The sequence below is a fragment of the Erinaceus europaeus genome, chromosome X (assembly GCF_950295315.1).
Source record: "Erinaceus europaeus chromosome X, mEriEur2.1, whole genome shotgun sequence".
NCBI lineage: Eukaryota > Metazoa > Chordata > Mammalia > Eulipotyphla > Erinaceidae > Erinaceus > Erinaceus europaeus.
Window position 1 is genome coordinate 62,095,546 of NC_080185.1, and position 15,901 is coordinate 62,111,446.

At 37.2% G+C, this 15,901-nt stretch overlaps 1 protein-coding gene across 1 annotated transcript; it reads left to right on the forward strand.

The window, feature by feature from the left end:
- Nucleotides 1–335: 335 nt before the first annotated feature.
- Nucleotides 336–14,904, forward strand: LOC103127422 (T-complex protein 11 X-linked protein 2-like). Its single transcript, XM_016194890.2, has 10 exons — nt 336–416; nt 767–904; nt 2,937–3,069; nt 5,573–5,693; nt 6,660–6,880; nt 8,023–8,159; nt 8,635–8,843; nt 8,943–9,124; nt 13,176–13,339; nt 14,506–14,904. The coding sequence occupies exons 1-10, from the start codon at nt 374–376 to the stop codon at nt 14,712–14,714; spliced, it is 1,557 nt and encodes a 518-aa protein (XP_016050376.2). The 5' UTR covers nt 336–373; the 3' UTR covers nt 14,715–14,904.
- The last annotated feature ends 997 nt before the right edge of the window (nt 14,905–15,901 follow it).

Here is a 15,901-nt window from a genome sequence, read left to right on the forward strand (position 1 = left end):
GGACTTGAGAAGATTAAATACAAGTTACTCAGAGTCTTTGATCATACAGAGATGTGTATGAGCTCGAGTGTATCACTTATTGCTATGGACCTGCTTTCTGTCTCCCAAGGCCTTGTGACCTATGCTGTTTGTTACCCAAGAGACCAACCACCCTTTGTTGACTTGTTTTGGACTCTTCCACCTAGTGGTCATTGGCAGCGGTGCACTTTACGCAGGTCTCATAATCTCCATAGTACCATCTAGTCCCTTTCTGCTGATATCCCCCCTTGCTTTGTTCACAATGGTATGCCCCAGGCCAGTTTGGCTAGGCCGTGGGTCCTCATTAGATGCAGCCAAGGGGCAGCCAGAGATGTGAAGGAGGTGAGGTCCCAATATGCTAAGGGCCTTAAAGGAACAACTACCAGCCATATCTGAAGGTGGGTATGGGGTGAAAGTAAATTAAGAAGGGGGGTATTTCATAGAACAGCAGAAGACAGCCTGAGTCAGAGACTTTTTCCCCAGTTTGGTCCATATCTTCAGGCCTTGATTCCCTCTTCTACTTGACCGAAACTAAACTACTTTGACTTTAGAAAAGGAAACTCAGCTTCTTTCAAGTTCTCCTTGGCTGTTGAAAGAACCTAAATAGTATAGTGAGAAGTTTTTGAAACCTTTGCTTCTAGCCTTAAATTCAGACTTCAAGGGAAACATGGAAGAGTTTCCTCTCATCGCATGGTCAGAATCCGAGCTTACACTATTAACAGTTTGCCTCTTCTTTTCTCAATTCCAGATAATACCAAAATGCCCAAGACTAAGGACACTGTGCGCGGTAATGATTCCAGCGAAACAGAGAAAGAAGCCCCTAAGCCTAAAACACCAGCGCAGAGCCAGGAAAACAGTAGCTTTTGTTTAGAGGACCACTCTCCTGGTAGGTTTGAAATTCTATCATTACTTCCTTGAGTACTCGATAGTATTTAGATTAGAGGAAAAAGCTATGGTTTAAATAATTTTAAGAAGCATAAACATCTCTAGCAACCTTGCCTTGTCTCTTATTTCCATTGCTCTTCTTTTGAATTATTTCCGCTTGTCATTTTATAGTCTCTGATATTTAGATAGGATCTAGGTCCAGGTTGGTTTACAAGTAAAATTAAAATATGAATCAACAAAATAGCATACTTGGATAGTTTACCTTCTTTGTCTTGTGTACAGTCAGGGTTTGAACCTGGTCCCCACTGCATTAGAGGTAACTTCAGTACTATGCTGTTTTTCCCAATCTCTTGCAGTTTCTCTATCAGAAAAAGTATGTCCAGAGAAGTGAAGCTCTGGCAAAAACAAAGACTTAAGAGTGTCTGAGTTCAGAGCATGGAAAATAGATCACATTATTATATTTTGATTTTTCTAAACTATAAGTAGTAGTTGTTTGATAAACTGGGAAGAATCTAAATAATCTAGTGCTGGAAGTGTGTTTTGTCCTTATCCGTTGGCATTTTGTTAATGTAATAATTATCACTACTCCAGGGAAGATTCTTTATTTCTGCTATAAGATTGCTTTTATGTGTACATATGGGTGTGAGATGAGATCACTCCCACACTTTGTGGTAGGCATGTTATATTTTTAATGAGCAGTCCAACCTCACAGAACTAAAATTGTAATTCTCTTACAATAATCCCCTATGAATTTGAACAAACCTGAATCTGAAGATCTAGCCAAATGTAATGAACTAAATTTTTGAAGATAGAAATGGGAAAAATAATTGGAAGCCACAATATTATTAAGTTGAGTCATGTATATTTCTCTGATGACTACTTAGTATCCTTGATAGTTAACAGAATGACACAACTCATAGTTTATATCGTCTCTCAGTTAAATGATATCATGAATTGATTACATGTTATATTTTGACAAGTGTATATTTCAACTATATCAATAATAACAAGTATTAAATATAACTAATATATGTGTTTGCCATTTATGAATATATTCAGTATAATGAACTTTGAACAGTCAAATGTCAGTGCTGTGTGAACAGAAACTAACAATGTTATTACTAATTGAATGGAATATAATAATAAATTTACAAATAAGTATATTTAATGATATGTATAATATAGTTTATTTTATATAATAATTATTTAATAATGATATAATGAGGTTATCTTTAGAATAAAGGTAAATTTACCTAATATAAAGTATTATTTGTAGTTTTGGCTATTTCATTTCTGTCTCTAGAATGTTAAATTATACTTCTTTATTTGCTTGCCTTAATGTTCATATGTGAAAAAAATGACAAGTCATTGTCAGTCACTCCTTTTCTTTCGGAATTCTACTGGTCTGTAGACTCCTCAGATTTGATATCCATGGTTCAAACTTAAAACCATTGTAAGATTTGTGGTATTATCTGTAAGGAAACATTTATCTTTTGTATTTTCCTATCTCATTAGAGGTATAAAGGAGATGTTGGCAGTAATAATTTAGGTTTTATTTTGTAAACCACAACTTCACTGTTTACTTCAAATTTAAAACCATTGTAAGATTTGTGGTATTATCTGTAAGGAAACATTTACCATTTGTATTTTCCTATCTCATTAGAGGTATAAAGAAGATGGTGGCAGTAATAATTTAGGTTTTATTTTGTAAACCACAACTTCTTCATTGCTTCCTTATTGTGTCTTATTCATTGTCTTGACCTTTGAAACAAACTGCTTGAAATAATTTTCACTTTTTGTTTATCACAAACTTATTTCTCTTCTCCCAGCATCTGACTTCTCAGAGTTTCCATTGGTATAAATGGGCAAAGATTTCAGAAAATCTCAAATAGTAGAATGCTGGGATGAGTCTCTATAAGATAATTTTGATGATATAAGTTTGTGGCCTGTATTTGGCTTCGTGAGTCTGTGAGTAAAATTGAAATTCTACTTGAGTGGGTTCCCTATTGCTTACTGTTATGTCTTTTTTTCAGGGAGCCAACCAGAAGTACTTTCTAACATGGACATGATAGATACATTTAACAAAGCTTCTAATCTTAGCATTGCTCATGAAATTATGGTAAATCAAGATTTTTGTGTGGAAGAGAGTGTTTTACCTCCTCACAGGTACATACTCTTCATTTTTGTTTCATATTATTCCTCCTGTCATGGCACAGATAATTTTCCATTAATTTTAAAACATATCTGTTAATACATTTAGTGCTTGACTTTATCTTAAATGACACTATCAAGTAAAGGAGGGCAGTCAGTGCAAGTATTAGTTTTAAAGTCAAGAAAATATAAAATATATATATTTTATATATATATATATATATACATACATACTTATTTAAAGCTTCTCTGTAGTATGGTAATCTAAAATATATACTGGAAATAGACTCAAATATAATTTGGGGTTTATATTATTTATAGGTAATTGGAGAAGCTAATTACTGTTATTGGCTCCTAAGGGAAACCTCATTGTTAGATATTTATTCAACCGACATTATTGAGTACTTATTAGGTAGATGGCAAAATGTTGAATATTGAGGACATTTAGGTGAGTAAGATATTGGCTTTGCCAACAGAAACTTCTGTAGGAGAGATAGTCAAACAGTAGATAAATATTATGAGTAGAAAGTTATCTCACATCTTAAGATATGGATTTCTCAGAATGGTTATGGGAGATGATTCTGATAAGGTAACACTTGAGTTGAGTCTAGTAGTATATATAGGAATTTGTCCAGTGATCAAAAGGGGAAACAAATCCTCTGACAGTAGACATAGTAGGCATAGGATGGTGTAAAAAAATTACGTGTTAACTATAAGTGATTGTTATTGGATATAGGAAGGAGAAAAGTGATAAAAGTAGTAGAGGTGACAGAATCAAAGGATTTTAGATACATATATCCTGCTAGTGATGGGTGAGTTCGTAAAGGACTTAAAGTGATCATACCATTGTCATCAGATTTGTATCTTAGAAAATAAATTATTTTGGCAATATTATATGGGATTGTGGGAGCAAGACTTTGTCAGGGCAAAAACTCCATTTAATAGGCTATTACAGCTAACAGTTACAGGTTAAAGGAGACAAAAGAGAAGAAAACCTGACATCAGAAACAACAAAAGACTGGTAGTTGCCAAAGAACATGAAAGGTGGCACCACACTCCATAATTTACAATTATATTGCAGGATTATGGTAATCAAAACTTTGTGGTACTGGAACAAAAATAGGCACTCAATAGAATGGAATTGAGAACCCATAAATGAACCTTCACATTCATGGACAGTTAATCTGTGCATGGAGGCCCAGAACATTAAATGGAGAAAAGAAAGTCTTATTAGTAAATGTTGGGAAAACCGGGTGGTCACATGCAGACAAATGAAATAAGATCATCACAGTTATCATGCATAAAAGTAAACTTAAAATAGATTGAATACGTAGATATTGAGCCATATCCTTAGTTCTTCCTTCTGTAGGAAGAAAGTTTTTCTGGAAACATGGGGTACCCCTCAAAAAGGATTTGACTCTTATCTCCATCTGAGAATAAAGTCAGTTTATTCAACTCTTCTCAAGTATAAACATATTTCCAGACCCATCAGTATGATAACCTTTCTTGATCTTAAATTGCTGTTTAGAATTTGAGAGGTTATGATCCTTTAGCAGTTCTTTGGGTAAGGAGCATTTTTTCCATTTAAAAATTTTTACATGTGAAGGGGGAATAAATAAAAAATATTAGTGAGTTAATATTGATTTATAAATTTATAAGATAATGGGTGTAATTCTGCGCCATTCCCACCACCAGAGTTCTGTGTCCCCATTCCCTCCATTGGAAGCTACAGCAATTCCCTCAAGGTTGCAGGTATGGGTTGACTATTATTTCTATAACTATTGGTCTATATTTATATATATTTGCCCATTTTTCCCTATGATCCCTGCCTCTCTTCTCTTCCAAGTTTTACGCACACCTATTACTACTTCCAAATGTGCTTCCTCTTTTCTTCTTCTCTCTCTGGGTCATGATGGAATTGGAGTTCAAAGCCCTCTAGTCATCTTTCCCTATCGTTTCTCCCCCTCTGGGAGTATGGACCAGAATTATTTCTGGGGTGCAGAAGGTGAGTGTTATGGCTTCTGTAATTGCTTCTCTGCTGGATATAACTGTTGACAGGTCAATCCATACCTCCAGCCTGTTTCTATTTTTCCCTAGTGGGAGAGGACTCTTGAGAGGTGAGGTTTCAGGACACATTGGTGCAGTTGTTTGCTCAGGGAAATCAGAATGGAATTATGATAGTGTCTGCAACTTGGTGTCTGGAAGGTGATAAGATATAAAACAGGATAAAATGATTAATGAACAGAACCAAAAAGTAGGAATACAAGATGAGAACAGGGATTTTAGGGTGGAAAGAAGCAAAGGAGTCTATTTTAGGTATGTCCCTGGGGGCCCATTATTTTCATAGTTTAAGCTTGAGTTTGAAGCTAATGTGAATGTGGACAATAATATTGTCTGGGAAGATGGTATCAGAGATGAGAATAGGGCTTGCAAGTTAGATTAGGGCAGAGTACGTCTCAAACTTGAATAAAATTAACTCTGGTAAAGAGCAATTTCTTCATTTAATCTCTTTATATAGTCTAGAAGGCAAGTTCTCGGAGGCAATGTACAATGCTTTTTGGGACCAACTGAAAGAACAGCTGTCAAGTTCCCCCCCTAATTTTAATCGTGTTCTTGAACTTCTAAGAGAAATTAAGGAGGTGAGCAACCAAGTTTCCTATTTGTGGGTATAAAGTGTCTGGGAACCTCTGACCTTTGGATTGATGATGGCTACCAATATCTCAAGTAGTATGCTTCCTTTCTGAGCCTGGCCCACTACTTAAACAGATAATATGGAGAAGCTTATATTTTATTTGTATAAAATGAAGCTTCATAGTTAGGGTATTGCTGTAATAACATAGTATATCACTGAATTAAACATATTTTTCACTGATTCACACTACTTTTAAAGTGTCCTAGGATCAAATAGACAAGAGAACCCTTACTCAAAAGTAATTTATACTTTTAAAAATCATAAATCTATTTAAAGTGGACCATGATATTTATTTTTTATTTTTTGTATTATCTTTATTTATTTATTGGATAGATAAAATCAGAAATTGAGAGGGAAAGGAGTGATAGAGATGGAGAGAGGCAGAGAGACACCTACAACACTACTTTACCATTTGCAAAGCTTCCCCCTGCAGGTGGGGACTGTCGGGGCTCGAATCTGGGTATCTGTGCATTCTAACATGTACACTTAACCAGGTGTGCCACCACCCAGCCACAAACCCTTAATGTTTCCTTTACCTATTTCATCTTTACCCTTTGAAGTCAAACAGTCTAAAAATGTTTTGCTCCCTTATTAAGAATGCCTTATCACCCTGTAGTGGTGTCTGTTATTATGTCATACATGTCTTTTTTCTATACCCTCATAATTCGTATTTTGCCCTATTCTTCCCAGAAAATAATGTGGCACAACAGTTATTGCTGATTCCATTGACACTTTGAATTATATTTGTTCCCTAAACATAAACAGTATTCTCTAAAATATTATGAGACCAAATACAGGACCCCCCCAAAAGGACACAGACTGGCATGACTTTGACTTAAGAGCAAGTTTGGGGTTTTGAATAATTTGTTGTTTAAATAATTTGAAACAATTTTCTCCTTTGATTTTTTTATAGATGTTGATGTCACTGCTTTTACCACATCAGAACCGCCTAAGAAACGAGATTGAAGAAGCTCTGGATATGGTTCTCCTCAAGCAGGAAGCAGAGCATGGGGCCCTAGATATCTATAGTCTTTCTAGTTACATTCTCAGTTTGATTACTCTTCTCTGTGCCCCAAGCCGAGATGAAGCAGTGCAAAAACTGGAGAGCATAACAGATCCTGTGGATTTACTGAGGTGAGAAACTAGGTGATCTGCCCCTGAAATCTGCATTAAAACATCATGCAAAAATATTTCAAGTCAGTTACTATGTTAACCCCTGGCTTACTAACTCTGCTGTATTGAAGAACTGATAGTAGCTTTTTAATTTTTTTAACTTACATGGCTTAATGACCTTTGTTTTCTAATTGCAGCTTCTCAAGACCTATGTAGATTGGGGGGTCCTTTAAAGAAACAATCTGTTTGACATTAGGGTACAGTAATTCTTTCTTCAGAGTTCATTTTTAGTGATTTAATATTGATTTACAAAATTACAAGATAACAGGGGAACAATTCTGTACTGTTCTCATCACTATTCCCTTCACTGGAAACTGCAGTGGTTCCTCCAAGGTCACAGATATTGGTTGACTGTTATTATTTCTATAGCTTTCTATATTTATATGTATTTGCCTTTTTTTCCCTATGACACTGCCTTCTCTTTTTTAAAAATTTTTATTTATAAAATGGAAACACTGACAAGACCATAGGATAAGAGGGGAGCTCAAGGGGTTTGGTGCATAATGATGGAAAGGGATCTGAGTAGGGGATGAGACACTGACCATGAAGAGATGAGAGATTTTACCCATGTGTCAACAACTGTACTTTAAACCATTAACAACCCCCCAATATAAAAAAGTGAAAAACCACAGCCATTACTATATCTGCTAACAATTGTCTGTGGCCTTGGATCTTTGGCCATACTGTACTTTTTTTCTATTTTTTTTAAAACTGTTAGTTATTCCTGGGTTCAGTGTTTGCATGACTCCACCACTCCTGGTGGCCATTTTTTTTCTTTTTCTTTTTGATGATGGTGAGAGGGAGGGATAGAGAGAGGACACTACAGCACCACTTCACTATATATGAAGCTTCCTTCCTATAGACACTTTCATGTGGTTGGGGGCTTCAACCCAGGCCTTTGCTCATGGTAACATGTATGCTTTACTATGTGAGTTAGCACCTGCTCCCCAGGTGGCTATATTTATAGACTGAACAGAACTGTTGTTTCTAAGGTTCTTTTTAATTCCAAAAATGCAATGATTTTAGAGTTCCTTTCTTGGATTTTATCACTTCATGTCATTCTTCTCTTCACAGTGTAAACATCTGCTTTCTTCCTCTGACAGGGGTATCTTTCATGTTCTGGGTCTGATGAAAATGGACATGGTGAACTATACTATCCAGAGCCTTCGATCCTATTTGCAGGAACATTCCATCCAGTATGAACGAGCAAAATTCCAGGAACTCCTTGACAACCAACCTAGTATGTTTTTAAAATTTAATAGTATGAAAGGGGAGATTTGACTTTTGGATCTGCCTCTTTTTGTCATCAGGGTTATTGCTGGGTCTCAATGCCTGCAAGATGACTCCACTGATACAAATAGCCCTTTAAAAAAATAGAGACAAATAAAGAGGGAGAAAGAAAGGGAGAGAGAGAGGGAAAGATAAATAGAAATACTGGCAGCCTGTTTTCACTATTCATGAAGCTTCCTGGAGCTTGAATCCAGGATCCTTGTGCATGGCAGCATATGTGCTTTACCAGGTGTGCCACCTTTCAGCTTGTTAGATTGACCTTATAGTGATAAATATTTTCTGTTTTTCATAATATATTTCTTTCTTAGATGAAGGGGAGTTTTTTTTTAAAGACAGAAAAAGGCATACAAAATCCTTTCTTTATTGAGAAAAAAGTTAAAGCCTTAAAGCTTGAAAATACTCATATAGTCCCTTATGTGTCATAGGTCTCCTTGATTACACCACAAAATGGCTAACCAAAGCAGCAGCAGACCTCAGTATGCCATCTATGAGTGTTTCTGACTCTCCTAGTACATCCTGTTCGCCTCCAATTTGCCTAACTAACAACTCAGAACATCTCAGTTCCACAATGGTTCTATACCAGGGTTATCTAAACCTTCTTCTCTGGGACCCTGCAAACAACGAGTTCCCTGAGGTAGGAATCTGTGTTAAAGCATTGCCTTTTGCATTTGTATGCAATGCTTCTACTAGAAAGTCTCCTTTTCTGACAGCTCATTCATTTCTACCTTACCAGACTCTGCTGATGGATCGAACTCGGCTGCAAGAGATGGAGTTTCAGTTGATCCAGCTAACTGTACTGGCCTCAGTCTTGTTAGTGGCCAGAAGTTTCTCTGGTAATATTTTAATCAACTCACCTGATTTTGTTGCTAAACTGAAATGCATAACCACCACCCTGATGGATGAATTTAATGCCAAGTAAGCATCGTACATCTTTTTTTTTCTCTTTCTTTTCTTTATTGGGGAGTTAATGTTTTACAGTTGACAGTAAATACAATAGTTTGTGCATGCATAAAATTTACCAGTTTTCCACATAATAACCCCCACTAGGTTCTCTGACATCATGAACGCTAACCCCATACCCAATTCTTTTTTTTTCTTTTATTCCTTTACTGGGGAATTAACGTTTTACATTCAACAGTAAATATAATAGTTTGTACATGCATAACATTCCCCAGTTTCCCATATAACAGTAAAACCCCGACTAGGTCCTCTGTCATCCTTCTTGGATCTGTATTCTCCCCACCCACCCCAGAGTCTTTTACTTTGGTGCAATATGCCAATTCCATTTCAGGTTCTACTTGTGTTTTCTTTTCTGATCTTGTTTTTCAACTTCTGCCTGAGAGTGAGATCATCCCATATTCATCCTTCTGTTTCTGACTTATTTCACTTAACATGAATTTTTCAAGGTCCATCCAAGATCGGCTGAAAATGGTGAAGTCACCATTTTTTACAGCTGAGTAGTATTTCATTATATATATATATCTCACAACTTTCTCAGCCACTCATCTGTTGTTTGACACCTGGGTTGCTTCCAGGTTTTGGCTATTACAAATTGTGCTGGCAAGAACATATGTGTACACAGATCTTTTGGGATGGGTGTGTTGGGTTCCTTAGGATATATCCCCAGGAGAGGAATTGCAGGGTCATAGGGTAGGTCCATTTCTAGCCTTCTGAGAGTTCTCCAGACTGTTGTCCACAGAAGTTGGACCAATTTACATTCCCACCAGCAGTGCAGGAGGGTTCCTTTGACCCCACACCCTCTCCAGCATTTGTTGCTGTTACCTTTTCTGATGTATGACATTCTCACATTAGTGAAGTGATATCTCATTGTTGTCTTTATTTGCATTTCTCTGACAATCAGAGACTTGGAGCATTTTTTCATGTGTTTCTCGGCCTTTTGGATCTCTTCTGTGGTGAATATTCTGTCCAAGTACTCCCCTCATTTTTGGATGGGGTTATTTGTTGTCTTGTTGTTGAGTTTGGCAAGCTCTTTATAAATGTTGGTTATTAAACTCTTATCTGATGTATAGCATGTAAAGATCTTCTCCCATTCTGTGAGGGGGTCTCTTGGTTTGGGTAGTGGTTTCTTTTGCTGTACAGAAGCTTTTTAATTTGATGTAGTCCCATAGGTTTATACTTGCCTTAGTCTTCTTTGTAATTCGATTCGTTTCATTGAAAATGTTTTTAAAATTTATGCGGAAAAGAGTTCTGCCAATATTTTCCTCTAAGTATCTGATAGTTTCTGGTCTAACATCCAAGTCCTTGATTCACTTGGAATTTACTTTTGTATTTGGTGAAATACAGTGATTCAGTTTCATTCTTTTGCATGTTTCAACCCATTGTTTCCAACACCATTTGTTGAAGAGACTCTGCTTTCCCCATTTAATAGTCTGGGCACCTTTGTCAAAGATTAGATGTCCATAGGTGTGGGGCCTCACTTCTGGGCTCTCAATTCTATTCCACTGGTCAGTGTGTCTATTCATGTTCCAGTACCAAGCAGTTTTGATGACAATGGCCCTAAAATACAGTTTGAAATCTGGGAGTGTGATGCCTCCAGTTCTGTTCTTTTTTCTCAAGATTGTTTTGGCAATTCTAGGTCTTTTCTGGTTCCAGATAAACATTTGTAGCATTTTTTTCTATTCTCCTAAAAAAATGTGCTTGGGATCTTGATGGGGATAGCATTAAATTTGTAGATGGCTCTAAGTAGTATATTCATTTTGATGATGTTAATTCTTCCAACCCATGAACATGGAATATCTTTCCACTTCTTTGTGTCTTTTTCAGTTTCTTTGAGTAGTGATTCATAATTTTTAGTATACAAGTCTTTCACTTCTTTGGTTAGATTTACTCCTAGATATTTTATTGTTTTTGTTGCTATAGTAAAAGGAATTGATTTCTGGATTTCAATTTCTTCTAACTTAGTGTTTGCATAGAGAAATGCCACTGACTTTTGAATGTTAATTTTATAGCCTGACACCTTACTGTATTGCCTGATGATTTCCAAAAGCTTCTTGCTGGATTCCTTAGGTTTTTCCATGTAAACTATCATTTTATCTGCAAATAAGGAGAGTTTGACTTCTGCTCTTCCAATCTGTAGGCCTTTAATTCCTTGCTCTTGCCTGATTGCTATGGCAAGAACTTCTAACACTATGTTGAATAGTAATGGTGATAGTGGGCAGCCCTGTCTAGTACCTGATCTGAGTGGAAATGCTTCCAGTTTTTCACCACTGAGTATGATGTTGGCTGTAGGTTTGCTATATATAGACCCCACTATCTTCAGGAATTTTCCATCTATTCCCATTTTTGTAGTGTTTTGATCATAAAGGGATGTTGTATTTTGTCAAAGGCTTTCTCTGCATCTATTGATATGACCATGTAGTTTTTGGTCTTGCTTTTGTTGATGTGGTGGATCACATTGATTGATTTACATATATTAAACCAACCTTGCATGCCTGGGATAAACCCCACTTGGTCATGATGAATAATCTTTTTGATATACTGCTGTATCCGGTTGGCAGCATCATACATCTTAAACAGAGTTGAAAATAAGATATAAGCAGGTACATTATTGCTCATCCTTCACAGATCACAAAAATGACTTTTCACAGTCTGCCAAGATTGCTGGTGTTCCTTCTTTTGCCATGAGTGTTATTACCAGGGTTTACACAAAGAATCCATCCCTTCTGGCCATTTTTTTAAGGATTAATTATTTATTGTATAGAGGCAGAAATCGAGAAGGAGAGATTGAGAGGGAGAGAGGAGAGAGGGGCCTGCAGACCTACTTCATGTGAACACCCCCTGCCTCTACAGATGAGTATTGGGGTCTTGAACCTGGGTCCTTATGCATTGTAATGTGTTTTCTTTTTTTTTAAATTTTTTTAAATTTAATTTTATTTATTCCCTTTTTGTTGCCCTTGTTGTTTTATTGTTGTAGTTATTATTGATGTCGTTGTTGTTGGATAGGACAGAGAGAAATGGAGAGAGGAGGGGAAGACAGAGAGGGAGAGAAAGACAGACACCTGCAGACCTGCTTCAACGCCTGTGAAGGGACCTGCCTGCAGGTGGGGAGCCGGGGGCTCGAACCGGGATCCTGACGCCGGTCCTTGAGCTTAGCGCCACCTGCTCTTAACCCGCTGTGCTACAGCCCCACTCCCCTGTAATGTGTTTTCAACCAGGTGTGCCACTGCCCAGCCATCTGACAGCTATTTTTTTTTATACCTTTCTATATCTCTTCTGTGTTCTCGTACTCCCCCCCCCACTCTCTCCTTGATAGGACAGCACTGCTTCACCACTCAAGAAGCATCCCTCCTACAGATGGGGAATGGGGGCTTGGACTCATGTCCTTCTGCATAGTAATATATGTGCTCCAGTTGCTGTGCCACTACCCAGCCCCAATTGTTATTACTAAGTTGTGTTGGGAATTATGATAGAGAAAAAGAAAACTTTCAGAGAGACTAGATTGATATCTAATTTGTTGTAACTGATTTATATTTGTTGATAAAAATGATTTTTTTATTGAATATATGGTACTCTTATTTGTCTTATTTATCTACAGAAGTTGGTCAGGTGGTCAGTAATACTGAGTCACAGCATGTAAGACACCACAACCAAAGTAAAAGGAATTAAAAATTCAGATCTCTAAATATATATGTAATTTAATTGGTGAAGTAGAAAAAACAGTTCATGAAAAGTACCAAAGAAAATCTTAAAACAATATTTAAATAAAGTTTATGGGACTAAAGAATACTGAGTGGGTCCATGTTTGGAACCAAACTATTGTTCAATAAATTATTTTCTCTGAAGTAAAATATAAAATCCTATGATGAATTAGTTGGCACTTAGTTTCCCACTGGATTCTTCTAGTAGTGTAAAGCTGTAGTTCCTGTTAGTGAACATCTATTCTATGGGGCTGGCTGGGCTTTTCTTCTTTGCCAGGGTCACTCTGCTTTCTGTCCTTCATTCATAGGCCCGAAGAGACTATGCTGAGCGTGAGTGAACAGGTGTCTCAGGAAATTCATAAAGGTCTCCATGACATTGGTCACACTTCTTTGAGCATGGAAAACACTTCATCTCTTATAGGCCAGATTCAGAACATAGCCATGAAGGAAAATTGTGTTCGCAGTGTCATTGGTAAGAGTCCTCACGGTTGGCAGTGGGAATGAATAATAAGAATGTGAAGAATGGGGAGTCGGGCGGTAGTGCAGCGGGTTAAGTGCACGTGGTGCAAAGCGCAAAGACCTGCATAAGGATCCCAGTGCGAGCCCCTGGCTCCCCACTTGCAGGGGAGTCGCTTCACAGGCAGTGAAGCAGGTCTGCAGGTGTCTATCTTTCTCTCCCCCTCTCTATCTTCCCCTCCTCTCCATTTCTCTCTGTCCTATCTAACAATGACTGCATCAACAACAACAACAATAACTACAACAATGAAAAACGGGCAACAAAAAGGAAAAAAATAAATAAATAAATAAATAGAATGTGATGAATGAGGAAGTAGATTCAGTCCTGGAAGTCAGCCAGTGAACCATAAAAATTGAAAAAGCATTATCAGTGGTAAAGTCTTTTGACATTAACTTCCTCCTTTATAAGATGGAGGACTGAAACAGTCTCTTTCAGAGTGAATATTTGGTTTCGAGGTGGATCTGAAGTTAAGTCATTCCTGGTCATTTTCTAATTATTGTTTAAGATCAGTGATGTGAACTTTTTATGTTCTGTAACATGTTTTAGGTTACCAGGTGGGCCTTCACACCTCCATAGAACTGATGTTCATTTCAACTGCAGGATATATTATGTGGTTAAATAGAAGTAGCTAATATTATCAACTTGCTTTTAACTTTCAGAGAGACTAGATTGATATCTAATTTGTTGTAACTGATTTATATTTGTTGATAAAAATGATTTTATTATTGAATATATGGTACTCTTATTTGTTCAATTTGAGTGTGAAGGTATAGAAAAACTGATGTACTGACTACACTGTAAACCCTTGGACTTTCAGACACAATAGGATTTTTTTTTTTGCTTATATGCACATCAAGATCTCACTTAGAGTAACCTAATATTATATACAACCAGATAATTTACTAGCTTTTCATATTTTGACCATGCATTATTTGGGAGCTTGATAGCATGTTCTCAAAAATAAGCAAGCCAATATATATTTTTAAGTTTACTGAAATTGAGAGGCATGTCAGCGGATATCTCCTTTAACTTGTAGTGAGCACAGAGAGCAAAGAGATTGTGTTTTTTTTTTCTTTTGAAACTTCTGATTTCTCCTTTTTGTTGTTTTATCTTACCAACAGATCAGCGTATCCGTTTGTTTCTCAAATGTTGTTTGGCTCGAGGCTTGAAAGAGTCTATGTTGGACTTTCCTGGAGGCCTAATTCTCATCAAGGAAGAGTTGGTTGAACTGGGCTGGAAGTTTGTCAATCTAATGCGTCACAATCAGCAGGTATTTGGCCCTTACTATACTGAGATCTTAAAAAACATCATTCCTTCAGATCAGCCTTAAGAAACAGAAGTGGAGTCTGTGTGATAGTGCTGACTACAACTATGGCAACAGAGACCCAGGAGAGAGGAATGCAATGCCATAATCTCACTGTAGCAAGAACCAACATACAGGGCTGCAGGGTTCAAGCACATCACCTCCAACTGGCCCAACCACAACTCCTTCATTAATAAACTTCTGAGCTGCAAGAAAACACTGGTTCTGTTTCTATTGCAACTGAATCCTGGTTCTATGCCCTCATCCACTAATTAACTAAGAAATCAGTGGGACCTTAGTGTTTCATCTCATTACCAGATTATTCTTCATTGTGTTGGCTTGAGCAGATATTATAGCATCAAATGCTAAATAATTTACCCCAGTGGAGATTCATTTGAGGACTAAGCGAATTTTTGGTGGAATTACCTAGAATGTGAGTAAGTATAAGGGCTTGTATAAATCCAATTCTCTTAGTGACAGGTCAAGAGAGGACATAAGCCCCCATTTCTAATACCAATTTTTCCTACAAAAATTTGGTATGTGTAACTTGAGGTAGTATGAAAGCAAGGTACTAAGTGAATGTTGACAATGTCTGTTAGTAGTCATTGATTTCTCAGTTTCCACGGATATTTCTCTCTTTCCCCATGAACTCAAGACTGGAGAACAGTAGAACAGAATTCCCCTTTCTACGTCTCTAAGCTTTGAACAACCCAAACTTCTTTTTTTTAAATTTATTTTAAAGGGGAGTCGGGCTGTAGCGCAGCGGGTTAAGCGCAGGTGGCGCAAAGCACAAGGACTGGCATAAGGATCCCGGTTCGAACCCCGGCTCCCCACCTGAAGGGGAGTCGCTTCACAGGCGGTGAAGCAGGTCTGCAGGTGTCTATCTTTCTCTCCTCCTCTCTGTCTTCCCCTCCTCTCTCTGTTTCTCTCTGTCCTATCCAACAACGACGGCAATAATAACTACAACAATAAAACAAGGGCAACAAAAGGGAATAAATAAATAAAATAGAATATTTTAAAAAACATTATTTTAAAAAGGAGACATTAACAACACCATAGGATAGGAGGGGTACAACTCCACACAATTCCCACCACCAGATCTCTATATCCCATCCCCTCCCCTGATAGCTTTCCTATTCTTTATCACGCTGGGAGTATGGAGCCAAGGTCATTGTGGGGTACAGAAGGTGGAAGGTCTGGCTTCTGTAATTGCT

Bases quoted from the DNA above. Each gene is read 5' to 3' on its own strand.
- LOC103127422 (XM_016194890.2), top strand. From the start codon at position 374: ATGCTAAGGGCCTTAAAGGAACAACTACCAGCCATATCTGAAG. The intron at 417-766 runs GTGGGTATGGGG...TCTCAATTCCAG, and splicing joins ACTACCAGCCATATCTGAAG to ATAATACCAAAATGCCCAAG. The intron at 3,070-5,572 runs GTACATACTCTT...CTCTTTATATAG, and splicing joins AGTGTTTTACCTCCTCACAG to TCTAGAAGGCAAGTTCTCGG.